Here is a 14,565-nt window from a genome sequence, read left to right as displayed (position 1 = left end):
ACTCTTTCTACCGCCCTCCAGCGCTAACGTTTCATCCACAATTCTTCTAGCGGTCAAAGCCCTTTCCCCAGCCCTTCCAGCGGGTTCTCAGCCACCGTCCCCAACAAATCCACAAATGTTTTGGAAATTCCCAGCAAGCTATATACAAGCACCACCAAATCCACAAATAAAAAAATTATAAGAAAAAAACAAATGTACCCATTATCATGTATATACATATTCTCAACTTGTTAGCACTACGTGTGCATATATTTATATAGACACCCACGCACACGCACACACACCCGCCCACGCACGCACCCAAATGCCCACTCGCTCGCACGCACACACATGTGTTTAACATCATTATTCAAGTGTTTATCATATTTGTAAAAGGTATAATGAGGGGAGAGGTGACTCGAGCGGCTTTAGACAGGCCACGGTAAGCGTGCGTGCACACACGTTTAGCGTTGGAAGGATAAGTTAATTAATGACTAAACAAGAGTAATAAATTAAAAAATTGCAATTTTAAAATTAAGTGTGTCGTCAAATAGGGTAAGAGAGAAATCTAGGTACCACAATCCCCCCACAGCCACCCACCCAAAAAAAAACCCAATTTCTCTCCACTCATTACACTATGTAAATAATATGAAATCTCATCATAGAGTTTTCACAAACAAAATAATCCCCCCACTCTATCAAATTAAGGAAAAATTCAAATCAACCGCGCAATTCATACTCTTTATCATAGTATTTTTCATGTTGATTCTATAAGTCTTCCATACACCCCCAATTAAAGATCAAGTTTGCCATCAAAGTGTAGTTCCAACCTCTATGAATTTCATTATGATTTGTATTAACTAAAAGAAGTGTAGGGGAATTAAAAGTATATTTCCGAATTATATGTACTCCAATTTCACAAATTATATGTAAAATTAGATGGCTGACCAAACAGTTACCATGATGACAACTTTTAAAAAGCTAGGTACAAAGTAAAAGTAACATAACATCAAAAAAAGGAAAGTCAATAACAACTCATGCAAGAGTCTAAGAGAACATGAATACGATCCAAGAGAACCAAAAGTGAGTACCAAAGTGGACAATTTGATGAATACCAAAAAAGGTCAACCACATCGCAAGGAAGTCAGACATAATGTTGGGATAGGTTTGATGCATTCAAAGGACACAACTAGCTTTTATGAAGATGCTTCGAGGGGGACTCACACTAATCATTTATGTGGGAACAATTCACTGTTTGGGATAGAAAATCAGCTTCAACTTTATTCAAAGTTAATCAATTAAAATACGTCAACCGAATAGCATATCCATGGAAAAAAAAAAAGAAATCTCCTTATATGCAAGTACAATTCATTACTTGGAATGGTAAATCAACTTTAGCTTCCTTCAAGATTGATCAATTTGTGATCAATCAAAACATGGAAACCTCATTAAAAAAACTGGGCATCGTGCAAATTGCTTTTGTCCACAGAAAAATGATTATCGGTTTAGATGCCCAATCAAATGCACAAACTATTTAATTTGTATTAAAAGAAGTTATTCAGGTTCTAATGTTATTAAGATCAACATCATGAGTCAAATATATCATCGCTATTCTATAAATTGATTGCATTTACAGAACAAAATGATAAAGGAGGATCATGACTCTAAATAAGAAAATAAAAGTTTACCTTGGAAAATACTGACAATAAAAATTAAGAGATTAAATTGCAATTTCAAAAGGACAAATGAGTAACCAATTTTGCATGGAATAAATTTATGCGGATGAAATAAAAAAAAAATTCATCCAATATTATCTCCGCAATTTTCTCTGCAGATTACTACATCGCTTACTAGCTTTTAAAGTGAGATCCAAGGGAATATTGCCTTGATTTAAGCAAAATTCACCTGGACTTTAAATGGATGTAGAAAATTTAACATACTGATTCCTAAATAATTGAAATTACAAATAGACATGAATTTACCAAGACAAATTTTTGTATAAAAAGCTTTAGGATGCAACAAATGAATAGGAGGAATTAAATGACTTTTTTCTTTGTCTCTCCCCCCACTCCCCAATATTCAGCCAAAGAGGCCACTTGAGATCCCTCGCATTTTCTCTTCTCATTAAACCCAATAAGGAACAATGACCCTTAGAATAAAGACTGTTAAAATCACCAATGTCCCCTCTTCTCTTTCTCCCACTCGATTAGATTAACAAATCATAGATTACACATTCCCTTATTATGACACTTTCTACCAATTTCATTAGTCTTTCGTGCACCCCTAATTCAAAACTCTAAGACTTCATCATGACATGCATGCTATTAAGTGAAGAAATAGAAGGTTCTATGGAGAGATAAAGGTCAGTCAATCAAGATAACTAAATAAGCTTGGAGGACTTGCAAAGCTCATAGTCCAATTTCAGAAATCACATGTCCAAACATATAGCACCCTAAATAACTACCACGATGGCCGCTTTTGAAAAGCTTGCGGCCAAATTTGCTCTACCAACACAAGAAAATGAGAGTAAATCTACAAAGGAGCAGAGTTGATCTACATGTGAAAATTGACAAAGGAGCTTGGGTTGCGGTGTTATAGCTGCTATAGTACCAGACGCGGTATTGTAGTTGCTACACTAACGCAGGTCTTTTTTCCAATTTGACCCATTACCTTTTCTAATTCTAACCTATTTTGATTGCTAATACTTATTATAAATATGTTGTTTACTGTCTCAATGTTAGTTTTTTTATGAGTTTTATTTCAGATTTCTGTCAGGACAGTTGTCAAACATCTATTTTCCCATTCGAGGCTTGTATCCAAAGGATTAGAAAGTGCTCTAACTGTATCTTTCTCTCAAGGTGGTAACTATCTTCCTCTTTTCTCCTTTTGTTAGCTGCTTTCTGCCACTCCAGCTTCCCAGTCCCCTCTCACTTCCTTCCAGCTTTGTTGCTGTACAAACCAAACCTCCATGTTGTCCCAGCCTTCCCACTGCATCGTTATCGCCCTTTACAATCAGGGAACACCTCCCTCCTGCTATCACATAGCTATCCTCCCCCACTCCCACTGCCATCACCCACGAAAACCTCCATACTTGTTCTCCCCATTGTAGTTGCTACACTAACGCAGGACTTTTTTCCAATTTGACCCATTACCTTTTCAAATTCTAACCTATTTTGACTGCTAATACTTATTACAAATATGTTGTTCACTGTCTCAATGTTAGGTTTTTTATGAGTTTTATTTCAGATTTCTGTCAAGACAGCTGCCAAACATTTGTTTTCCCATTTGAGGCTTGTATCGAAAGGATTGGAAAGTGCTCTGACTGTATCTCTCTCCCGAGGTGGTAACTATCTTCCTCTTTTCTCCTTCTGTTAGCTGCTTTCTGCCACTCTCGCTTCCCAGTCACCTCTCGCTTCCTTCCAGCTTTGTTGCTATACAAACCAAACCTCCATGTTGTCCCAGCCTTCCCACTGCATCGTTATCGCCCTTTACAATCAGGGAACACCTCCCTCCTGCTATCACATAGCTATCCTCCCCCACTCCCACTGCCATCACCCACGAAAACCTCCATACTTGTTCTCCCCACATTTCTGCACTTTCCCCTCACTGTCACTAACATTCCTTTGTAGTCGTCACCCCTTCCAACATCCCGATCCACCCAACCGACCTCCACCACTCTAGGATACGCTTTATAGGTGTTTGCTTGTTTCATTTGATGTTTGTTATCACTTATATTCTGTTTGAAGAGTCGTCGTTGTAACCCTATTTGATTTCAGCAATAATATTTCTATTTCTATTGTGGTTTGGGTTAACTCTAGTATCAAACATGTTCACAAAGAATTCCACATTTCATAGAGAGTCCAAGTGGACATCAATATAATCCTAAAAGACTATAGTGTCAAAGTAGAAAATTGGGTGAGTAAGAAAAGAGATTAATCATAAACACAAGAAGGTAAACATGATAGGATTTCAAAAGACAGCTGATTTTTATGTATATGACCCAAAAGGAAGACAAATAAAAAAGAGAATTCCTCATTAATCATTTTGCAGATACATTCAATATTAGAGAGTATATTTGCTTCAATTTTATTCAAGATTGATCAATTTATAATCAATCAGAATATACCAACCTCATAAGAAACTTGGGCAACAAATAAATGGGTCCTGCCAGAATAAACATGCAAAAGGGATCTCGACAAAAATTGCAATCAAACTATAGCAATAAATATCGCCTAGAGAGAAATAGGCAAACCAAAGTTACAAAACGCGCCTTAGAAAAAAATTTTGCAAGCATACACTTCTACTCAACCAAAGACGTGATTTTTTTTTTCTTTTTTGGTTCGGGCCAGCTTAAGTTAAAACAAGTTTTCACTCTTCTATTCAAAAGGCTCGTTATCAAACACTTTATGGCAGCCTACCTCCATAAATTCCCTCTTATGTCAAAGAAAGTGCAGCCATCAGTGTTTGCACTCATCCTTACTGGATCGCAATGAGTTGCTACATATGATTCATCAAAAATACAAGTTCAAAATAAAGACCTTATTTGAACACGACCGTAGAGATGTGAAATTCGCAAAAATTATTGGGGCCTTGGAGAAATGCTCAAACTCCGACCGTATCAACAAGCATCTTATGATAGCCATGCAAACAACAAATTAGTGAAGCATTTTTTTGGACCGCTCAGAAATAAGACCGGCATTTTTCTAGTAGCATACTGATTGGAATTACCATTGGAGAGTAGATACATATCATTTATCATTTCTCGGATCTTAAATCCTTTAAAAGTGACCTCCCAATTTCTAGTCTAGAATTTCCATCTTTCTGTTTTAACAATTTTAAATGGGGGTGTAATGAAGCATACAGTAATTTTAGATCAGCTTTTTGTACAATTTGAATATGCTGAAAGAATGAAAGTTAGTGAAGAAGATGAAACAGAAAACAAACTATTTCTAGGAATATTCATAAACAAATTACCAGATTCAAAATAGCTAAAGAATTATACACTTAAATAAATAGCATGGAGGGAAAATTGGTTTGAGAACCTGATGCAAAGAACAACAGCCAACATCAGAGTATTACCATAAAATATTTGGTTGGGTAGTTATAGAAAAGATATATATTTTTATGACAACTTATGGTGAATTCAGTTGGTAGATGAATAATTGGGCGGTAGCAAGCTTGTTTTTGCTCTTTTTTTTTTTTTTTTTCTGAGTCAATAAATAGTCCTGTAATTTTTTAGAGCATATATGAATAATAAAATTCCTTTTTCCCCTTCCCTCTTCTCAGAGTTCGTATCCACTTGAAATGATATTAATCTTGATTCATCTTCCAATGGAAGATCATACCAACTGTTTTAATTCAATGAGGCAGAAGTTAAACTTACAAATTTATGTGTTACATATATGTAAATAATATAGATGTTTCCCCAAAGACACAACAATCTATTTTACCAAATTTAAATTGTATAAGACCATCAAGCTACATACAAAACAAAACAAAGAAATTACTGACTAATAGAAATGGAGAAATAGTAGCAAAATACAAAAAAAAAAAACTAGTTTGTAGCAATAAAAGCCTAATTTTCTGAATTTAGCAATCAACAACAATGTCCCCATGAGAAAATAGAAAGAAAATTGGAGACCATTATGAAGAAATAGAATAATCAATCTGCAGTATGAGTATTTCATATTTCATGGCGGAAAAAGTCAGAAAATGTAAGCAAACATAGCAAAAATGGTAATATGTGTCTATTAAAGGGTTCATGGATAAAATGAGGAAGCAGAAAGATCCACATGCAAGACAACACAAATGGTATAGCAATAATAAAATCAAAACATGCTGAAACCCAAGAAGATAAAAGAAGAAAATGGACCAAAATAGACCACACATTATGTGTCTATTCTTAGGTGCTTCACCAGTGTTGAAGCAACTTGCTTAATTTAACTAATCCTTCCTTTCTTGGTCTAACTTAAAATAAATTACAAGATTCTTTACATTTTTTTTTCTTACCAATTGACAAAGCTGCCTTTCCAAACTATCATTTAACAGAATCTCTTAAAAATTCTGATCTTTCCTGAATTTCTTTAAAGTTACAGAAAAAACATACCATTTTCACTCTAACAGTTTTTATGTTACCTCTCTCTATGATTTTAACATCAAATAACTAAAGTATCTTCTCGATTCTTACATAGATTCAGAATAATTCTATAGTTCAAACAATTAAATATAAAAGCAGTTGCAGTTAACAAAGATGGCAATAGCCAAGAATACCTGAACAAGTGCTTCATCATCAGATGCATACTTTGGTTTTTCAGATTCTGAAAAAACATGTATATGAGCTTGGGTACGATGCCTCATTTCTCTAATTACATTTCCACCTTTTCCAAGAATGCAACCAACTTTACTCGAGGAGACGAGGAGCCTTGTTGTGACTTTACCTTTTTCAGTTTCTTCACAAGTTCTTCCCAGAAGTTGAAGAACAGCCTCAATGGTTGATGAAATTGGATTTGATGGAACCTAAATGTGTTAAAGGAAAATACAATGTCAAAATTTGAATGATGCATATGGCACAAGAAATGGAATATTTACCTCCATCGAAGAAACAACAATAACTCGTTCCTTAGCATCAGAATCAGAGCCCTCAACATGAATTCTAGCACCAGTTTGTTTCTCTAATTGTTTAACATTTGCACCACTTTTACCGATTATGCTGCCAATCTTCTCCGTAGAACACAGAATTTTTATGGAAAAATCCTCCAATGTTCCGTTTCTGTCAGCACCATGGTTAAAACTACTTGGACCATGACTATGTGATTCAATTCTATATCCATCAAACCATGGTGTTGGTGGCGAATAGCGAGACAGCATTGGATTTCTGTGTGGCAAAGGAGGGGAGATTTCGGGGCCTGATTGGTGGATGTGTTGTGTACTTGCAGATATAATATCATCTAAAGAAGGAGTATCCTTTCGTGGATGATGGTGCAATAACGTAGAAATCTCAAAAAGAGCCCTTTTGACATTGATTGGCTTACCAGATATCTAAAGAGTATCAATATGTTAGCAAATGACATCAGCAGGGCCAAACACCAATATCTCACATCTAAACTTTCATATTTACATACATGGTGCTTTAAACTTATGCATAAAAAAGTGTATGCACTTTTAAAGAGTTGTAATAGTACTATTTTCGATGTGATATTAAAGATTTGAGAGCTATGTGTGTAAATATGAAAGTTTAGGTGTCAGACGTGTAGGTATATAAATATTGGAAGCTATGTATGCAGATGCCCCAAAATATAAATAAGCTTCGCATATGGTTCAATCAAAATAGATACTTACCAACCCAAATTGAAGCAAAATACTAAAACTATGATTAAGAGGTCATATTGTGATGCTATTTAACATTCCGCTGAATCAAAATAGAACAAAACATTAGCTCCTTCAACTCCATACATGCAATAACTCCTTGTCCAAGAAGCATATCCAATACACAAAACCACCGCAATAAAACAGGGTATAGATTTTAAAACCGCACTATGCATTAGCTCCTTCAACTCCATACATGCAATAACTCCTACTCCAAGAAGCATATCCAATACACAAAACACCGCAATAAAACAGGGTATAGATTTTAAAAGCGCACTATGTACCGCACTATGCATTTAAATATGAACGTTTGATAAAACAAGCAGTAAAAACAAATTCCTACGAGAAATAAACACTAGAGAGATGGAATGTAAAGAACTAAAGATCTGGAAAAAAAAACTGAGACATATTATGCTTGTTCATCCATTATAAATTATGAGAAGTACATTTTTAAAAAAAACATAATATGATATCCCTGTAAAAGAGAAAATAATGAACTATGACTGCAACTATAAAACAATTGAGCATATAAGTGAAACCTGGAAAACAAAAATAAACTTTTTTACTAGATTACACTCCAAATTACAGGAAGCTATTAGTAAACCATGCAATACATAAAGAGCTTGATAAAACACATAAAAAGCTTAAGATGGTGAAGCTTCTAGAAGAACTCTTCTTAGAACTGCATCTTCTATAACCTCAAAAAAAAATTGTGAAAGAATTGCTTCAGGTGAGACTACAATTAAGCACAAATGTGAAAAAAAAAATTTATAAATGTCGCTCTCGCCTGCATACAAGCACTTTTTTCATGAAGAAAAGTGATCAAGCATTTATATTCTCTGTTAATGCTATTATGCATATGACTTGCTTTCAATTATAGAGATGGGATTGAGAATACCAAATGAATTTCTTTTCTAATTTCGTAGTAATCATTGACATAGTCCTTAGTCTCGCCTCAACTATATAGTGTTGGGTTTCATGAATCCTTCTTCTTGGACATTTCAATTGCCAGATGCATGTGAAGATACTTCTTACACAAGTTTTTCACACAACTTTTAGCCAAATTACAAAATAACACACCAGCTTAGTGAAATTCAATAAATATTTATAAAATTATTGACACAAAAATAAACAGTAAATAAACCAAAAAATGGATCAGAGAAGGAATTTACCTGAACTAGTTCGTCGGATCTCATAGCACACGGTGGAAGCTCCTCTGAAGGTAATATGCGAATGTTCGCAGTATAATCCTGCCGTAATTTTTTAATTACATTTCCACCCTTTCCAAGAAGGCAGCCAACTTGAATTTGAGGGACGAGAATACGTGCAACCACATCATCATCAGGCTCAGCACTTTCATGCACCACTCCGCCGCGCATATATTCGTCTGCCGCAATCCTATCATGAATTTTTAGAAGAGCATCCTGTGCTGGACAATGTGGATTCATATCCAGATCATCACCACTGATGTTATAGCTTTTACTATTTCGTTCATCTCGTTGTTGCAAATAATTGAATATAATAATTGCTCGCTCGTCTGCACCAGGAATGGCATCAACGACTCGTATCTTAGCGTGTGTTTCTTTTCTCAAAGCATTAACTATATCGCCCCCTTTCCCGAGAACACTACCAACTTTCTTGATTGGGCAAAGAATGCGATATATAGTATCGGTGGGTTTAGCATTATGAACATCATTAGTGTTGCGCCGCTTGTACCTCCCATTATCCAATTCCAAGTTTAATCGTTTTCTGGAACCACCCGACTTGTAGTTCCCATAAGACGACCGCCTTTCATCATCCATATTACCAGGAGATTGAAAACTTTGAAACAGCTGAGGCAAAAAAGTCTAGTTGAAAACTAATGGCATCACTAAAAAGAAATCTGACTAGACTATAAAGTTGCTAACTTGCAGAATAAATTATAAAAAAAAGGAATAAAACCAAAGATATAATTATTTAAACTAGTCCGGCTTGCAAAAAAAAAGAAAATAATTACAATCAGCATGGTTTCAACAACAGGTAGAAGTGAGCTAAAGCTAGGACTAAAACTCAAGGAGAAGAAACAAAAGCACATGTGTCAAATAATCAATAAAAGAGATCACATCAAAATTAAACTTCTCCAAAATTTCTAAAACAAATTTATCCCTAGTAATCACATGGAAAAATAACATCCACAATCATGTTCAAGGCTTCAAGTTAGAAAGTTGTGGCTGCAAAACAAACAACTGTAAACCCATTTCCTCAAAAATAAGATAGTATTACCTTTCAAACAAGGAAGGAAGAGCAGGTTCTAGAAAGAAATCAGGCAAAAAACAAAATATAACAAACACAGAACAAATAAATCATTAATAATATATTTAGAACTTAAAACTGTTCGAGCACTACACACTAGACCAATCACTAGCTTTTAACATTTTTTTTCAAGCAATGTATCGGAATACAGCACTCATGAATCCGTAAGCCGTCAAAATTCCTATTTTGTAAACTTCAATGTCCCCAACCTGATTCTAATCTTCCAAACCCCCCAACAGCTGTTTCCGAGCATTCCCTATCCTATGCAGTACAACACAACAAAACAAATAAATCAAAGCATAAAACTTCGCAAAACAAACTTGAAGCTTGGAGCCTAGGGTTTGTAACACCAGCAAGCCCAATACTCGAATAGGGTCCTTCGCGCTCCTTATCGAACGAAGCGCCAAGAATAAGCAAATAAGCTACTTTCAGGAATAAAAACTCGAGGCAACTACGTATAAAAACCCTAAAAGTTATCCATTGATGAAGTAAGGAGAAGTTTAGGAACAAAATATACCTCGAAGTGTGTATTGCCTCTTCAGACGGGAGAGCAAGTCGGAACTGAAAAAGAGAAGCGGAATTAGCTCCTAGTGAGCAGAAAGCGGAGCAGAGAAGACGAGAGTCAGAGAAGAAGCCCTCGCTTACCAGGACGGACCTGCGCGGAGCCTATTCTCATTAGGGTTTGAAATGGAGAGCTTGACGTTGGCTCGATGGATTAATAGGAGTGCACTCAAACTATATTAGGGTTTGTTTCTTTTATGAGACGTTACATTTAATATGATTAATTACATAAATGAATGGTCGGAAGTTATTAGACGAGTTTTCATCATTTTTAAGTGTGTTAAATATTTGAGTACCACACTCTACAGTCTACACACGGGCATTCAAATTGATGATCTAAGGAGACTTATGACCTTCAGAGAGACTGTTCTACCAACAATACACACTTATAAGAGGCATATATATATTTCACATCTCAAGATTTAATATTATGATAATTAAATTTTCATTAATAGCTACATTCTATGTCTCTCTACATGCATCATAGTTCGATCTTTGCTCGTGTGAACTGGGATGGCTGCGGGATTTAAGCAACAAAAAGTCAAATTTCTTCTTTAATTCTTCTTAGCATCATACAAAATTAGGTGAAGAGTTCCTCCAAAGAGGGTCGCACCTTCGGTGAGCTCATACCATCCTCTCTCCTGTTGCACCGTGCCAGCCGACAAGCCCATGCCAAATCAAACACTGTCACACAACAACTGGTCGATGGCAACCAATTCTTCAGTTACCAATGTTATCCTTTGTCCCGGTTTTGCTCCCTCGAGAAAACAATGATGAAATTGTGGCGTACTGAGACCATTGAATTCTCCAAGTTTCTCTTCATTATGTTTTCATCTTATCCTATCATAAATCATCAAAGGAAGATTTACTCGAATTCACCAAACTTGCTTCCTAGTCCTTAAGGAAAACTGAACCTCTCTCCTCCTTGCCGGCATAAACCCGTACCCATCTCACTTCACTGGAGCAAAGATCGATACCACGAAGGAGAGACAAAAGCTACGTTGATGTCGGTAGAGAGAAACGGAAGTTGTTAACAGAATTTTGGATTTCGTAATATTAAACTTTAGAGTGTGAAATATATAAAATATTAATGTTTCCCGTGTGTATATGTAATAGAGAGAGAGAGAGAGAGAGAGAATCCTTCCACAAAAATCCTCTCCTAATCTACCATCTAACAACCAATTTATATGAAAAAAGAGGGAAAAATAAGCTTCTGCTCGTTCTCCTAAACAATAATCTTTTCGTCATGTTGTCTTTTTCTAATGATAACCTTTGGGGTGTCAAAATTGTCAGCTAATCAACCGCTTCTTCTTACTTGCCAACTAATACGTTCACTTGTCTTAATTTCATATATTTCGCTTCATGAGAACGCCCATTCAAGGTTAATGATTTCCAGCATTATGATAAACTCGAGGGAGCACTATGGTTGTCATAGTGCATTGTGCTCCTTCCCCAATGTCGATTTCAATCCTCTTGGTCGAGACGAGGGCTCAGTAGCGTTCTACCTCTTATTTATCGTGACTCATAAATCATCTTGATTGGGCCAAACTTGATCGAGTGGAACACTTAGAACCCCTCATTTGATAGGACGAGAAATCTTCACCACATTAGCTATAAATTTGAATCAAATAATGACAACTACATCAATTTTTACTATCATTTTTTACGAGAAAAATATGATACATTATGTTATGTTATATAACATTAACAGTCCAAATTAAGTCTAAAAGTGATGTAATAATAAAATTAATAAAGTAATTGCTATACATATATATTATATTATAGGCGATATATTAAAATGAAATATTATATATAGCTTGTTAAATATTTCACCCAAACATAAATATTAAAAAATCCTAATAAAATAATACTAATGATAATGATGGCGATGACACAGATGTCAACAACGGTGATGAGAAAAAGGTCAATAAACCTAAACACACAATCCAACGGCGGAGAGCTTCTCTGCCGCCAGTGGCACTCTCGTAGTTTTCTCCAAATACAAGGCCAATTATCCACCTCCCCCACCTCTTAAACCCATGCACCTTCTTCCCCAACCTCTTCCTCCCACGCGACGATCCCCCAGACGCTCTCCTTTCTCTCTCCCTCTCCCTCTCCTCTTCAATGCACTGAATTCTCCGGCGGTGGTTTAAATTCCGGCGATGCCAACCGCCTCCCGCAACGCGTTTCTCTTCCTGCTTACAGTAATCGCTGTTCTTCACCCTTTCGCTGCGGCGGCCCGTGATATTCCGACCAAGATTGAGGCCCATGCCGTAAAAATTCCGGCGACTTTGCCGGCGGCGAGGTTCAACGATAGCAAGCGGCTGATACCTAGCTGCCCGGACCCGCTTCACAACCGGTAAAGGTGCCGATTTCGTATATACCCCTAGTCGAAGGAGGTTATTACGTAGTTTGGTTAACCTGGTTGTAGTAATTGTGGTAATTATTAGGGGTAGAATGGGAAAAGAGCTTTGTATAGTTAGAATCTCCGGCTGCCGGTGTGGGAGAGGTGAGTGGCAAAAATGTAATTAAGCGGAGATTCTGCAAATACAGAGCTTTGTTGCTCGTTTCAGTTCAAGTGAAGCTGACCGAGGAACATAGCAATTATTGTGATATTAAAATATTGATTTTAATTATATTTATTAAATATGAATTAATTGTTTTATTTTTTGTTATATGTTTTATAATGAATTTTACGGGTGCTACGAGTTTGGCTCGTTAAAAAATATCATTGTTCGTGTTCAGCTTATTTATATTTCGAACATACGAGCTATTTGCGAATAAAGAATCGTTTTGACAATTCTAATCATGCAGCCGTATGATGTGTTTGATGTTAAGGATTAAGATCAAATTTAAATCTTATTGTTTATATAAAATATCATTTTAATATAATTTAATATATTTTTATTTTATTTTTTTTAGTTAATAATTTAAATTTATCATAAATCTTTGTATCTTTGTGGTGAATTCAATTTTTAAAAATACTATCCATCATATATATATATATATATAATTGATGAGTAGTATTTCAAGTTAAAACGAGCCGAACACGACAGACAAATATTTTTTCGTGTTCGGTTTGTTTATATATCAAGCACAAAAAGAGTATTCGTCTTTGGCTCATTAACTTAGCGAACGAATCAAACACGAGCTATCCTATCCACGAATAACTAGCAATTTTGACAACCCTATTTACATACATGTCACACAAATTTAATGAATTTGTATTTTTTATGGATAAAGTTTAAATTTTTAATATTGCATGAAAGCATCAAATTTTTATTTTTAAAAAGTGAAAATATAAATTTTCATGATTAAGATAATATATCAAAAATATAAATAAATAGAAATTATAGTAATAAATCTTCATATATATATATTCATATATATATATATATATAATTGCAGTTTTCTAACGACCATCATATTTAGTTAGATCATATTATAAAACACAATTTTGCACTACAATTTTTTGAAAAAACAGGCAACTTACTATTTTGTAAAGCAAAAAAGAAAAAAATACTGCGGACACCACAACACCACCCTGCCATTGCCTCAAACACGAACTAATATTATATCAAAAGTTCAATACAAAACTGCATCATGACTTCAATCACAATGCGTCATGTGTACGGTACGACCCCTTCATGCGTTAAACTACTTATTTATTTTTTATTACTGGAGTCGAACAATACATCTAGCGCATGTGATTGGAGCGTTGAAGTAGTTTTGCATCAGGATCTAAAATATTACTATTTTATTAGTTTATTATATATTTTATAATAAAAATATTTTTATTAATTTTGAATTTTCCTAAAATTTAAAAGTACATAATTTAATATTATTTAAAGATAATAACAATATTACTGTCAAATATTTGATTCTGCCTTTTTACTTGTGTTTTTTTTGGCTTTTGTGCCGTCCTCTCCAAATTTACTAAATCGAGAATTTGCAAAAAAAAAATAATAATAAATAAAAATAAAAAAAGGAATCTTGACATTTTAACTTGCCAAAATTTTTTTTAATTTAGTTTTTATTGTTTTAATATTATTTCGCTTTCATAATTTTCAATATCTAATAAAGTCGTCTTTCAATTTCTCACATGATAAATTATAAAAATATTTATGTAAAAATAAAAAATTATGATGTGGACACAAATCTAATTTATATCTCATATGTAATTAATTAGATGTCACATGTCAAAATATATTCAAATATGGTGTTTAAATTGTTAATCTTTTTATTTTAGGAAGATTTACATGCATACCCCTCAATTGCTATATATTTATATCTCTATTCCTTATATTTTATTTCTATGCAAGAAAAGATGGATATTTTATGTCGAAATGATGATATTTTTAGGTAATA

General features: G+C 34.6%; 1 protein-coding gene across 4 annotated transcripts in view; it reads right to left on the bottom strand.

Annotated features, from left to right (window-relative positions):
- LOC110030188 (KH domain-containing protein At4g18375-like) overlaps nucleotides 1-10,335 on the bottom strand; it is a 38,062-nt gene extending 27,727 nt beyond the window's left edge. Inside the window, exons 1-5 of one of the 4 annotated variants that reach the window (XM_020732787.1) lie at nucleotides 10,282-10,335; nucleotides 10,154-10,197; nucleotides 8,517-9,176; nucleotides 6,568-7,017; nucleotides 6,250-6,495 (exon numbers count right to left, since the gene is read on the bottom strand). In XM_020732787.1, the coding sequence (XP_020588446.1) occupies nucleotides 6,250-6,495; nucleotides 6,568-7,017; nucleotides 8,517-9,146 (1,326 nt within the window). In that variant the 5' untranslated portion in view covers nucleotides 9,147-9,176; nucleotides 10,154-10,197; nucleotides 10,282-10,335. The other 3 variants (XM_020732789.1, XM_020732788.1, XM_020732786.1) reach the window with 3 other exon arrangements.
- Nucleotides 10,336-14,565: the final 4,230 nt, after the last annotated feature.

Source organism: Phalaenopsis equestris, unplaced genomic scaffold (assembly GCF_001263595.1).
Source record: "Phalaenopsis equestris unplaced genomic scaffold, ASM126359v1 Scaffold000672, whole genome shotgun sequence".
Lineage (NCBI taxonomy): Eukaryota > Viridiplantae > Streptophyta > Magnoliopsida > Asparagales > Orchidaceae > Phalaenopsis > Phalaenopsis equestris.
Note: the sequence above shows the minus strand (reverse complement) of the source record. Positions and strands in the feature narration are given on the sequence as shown.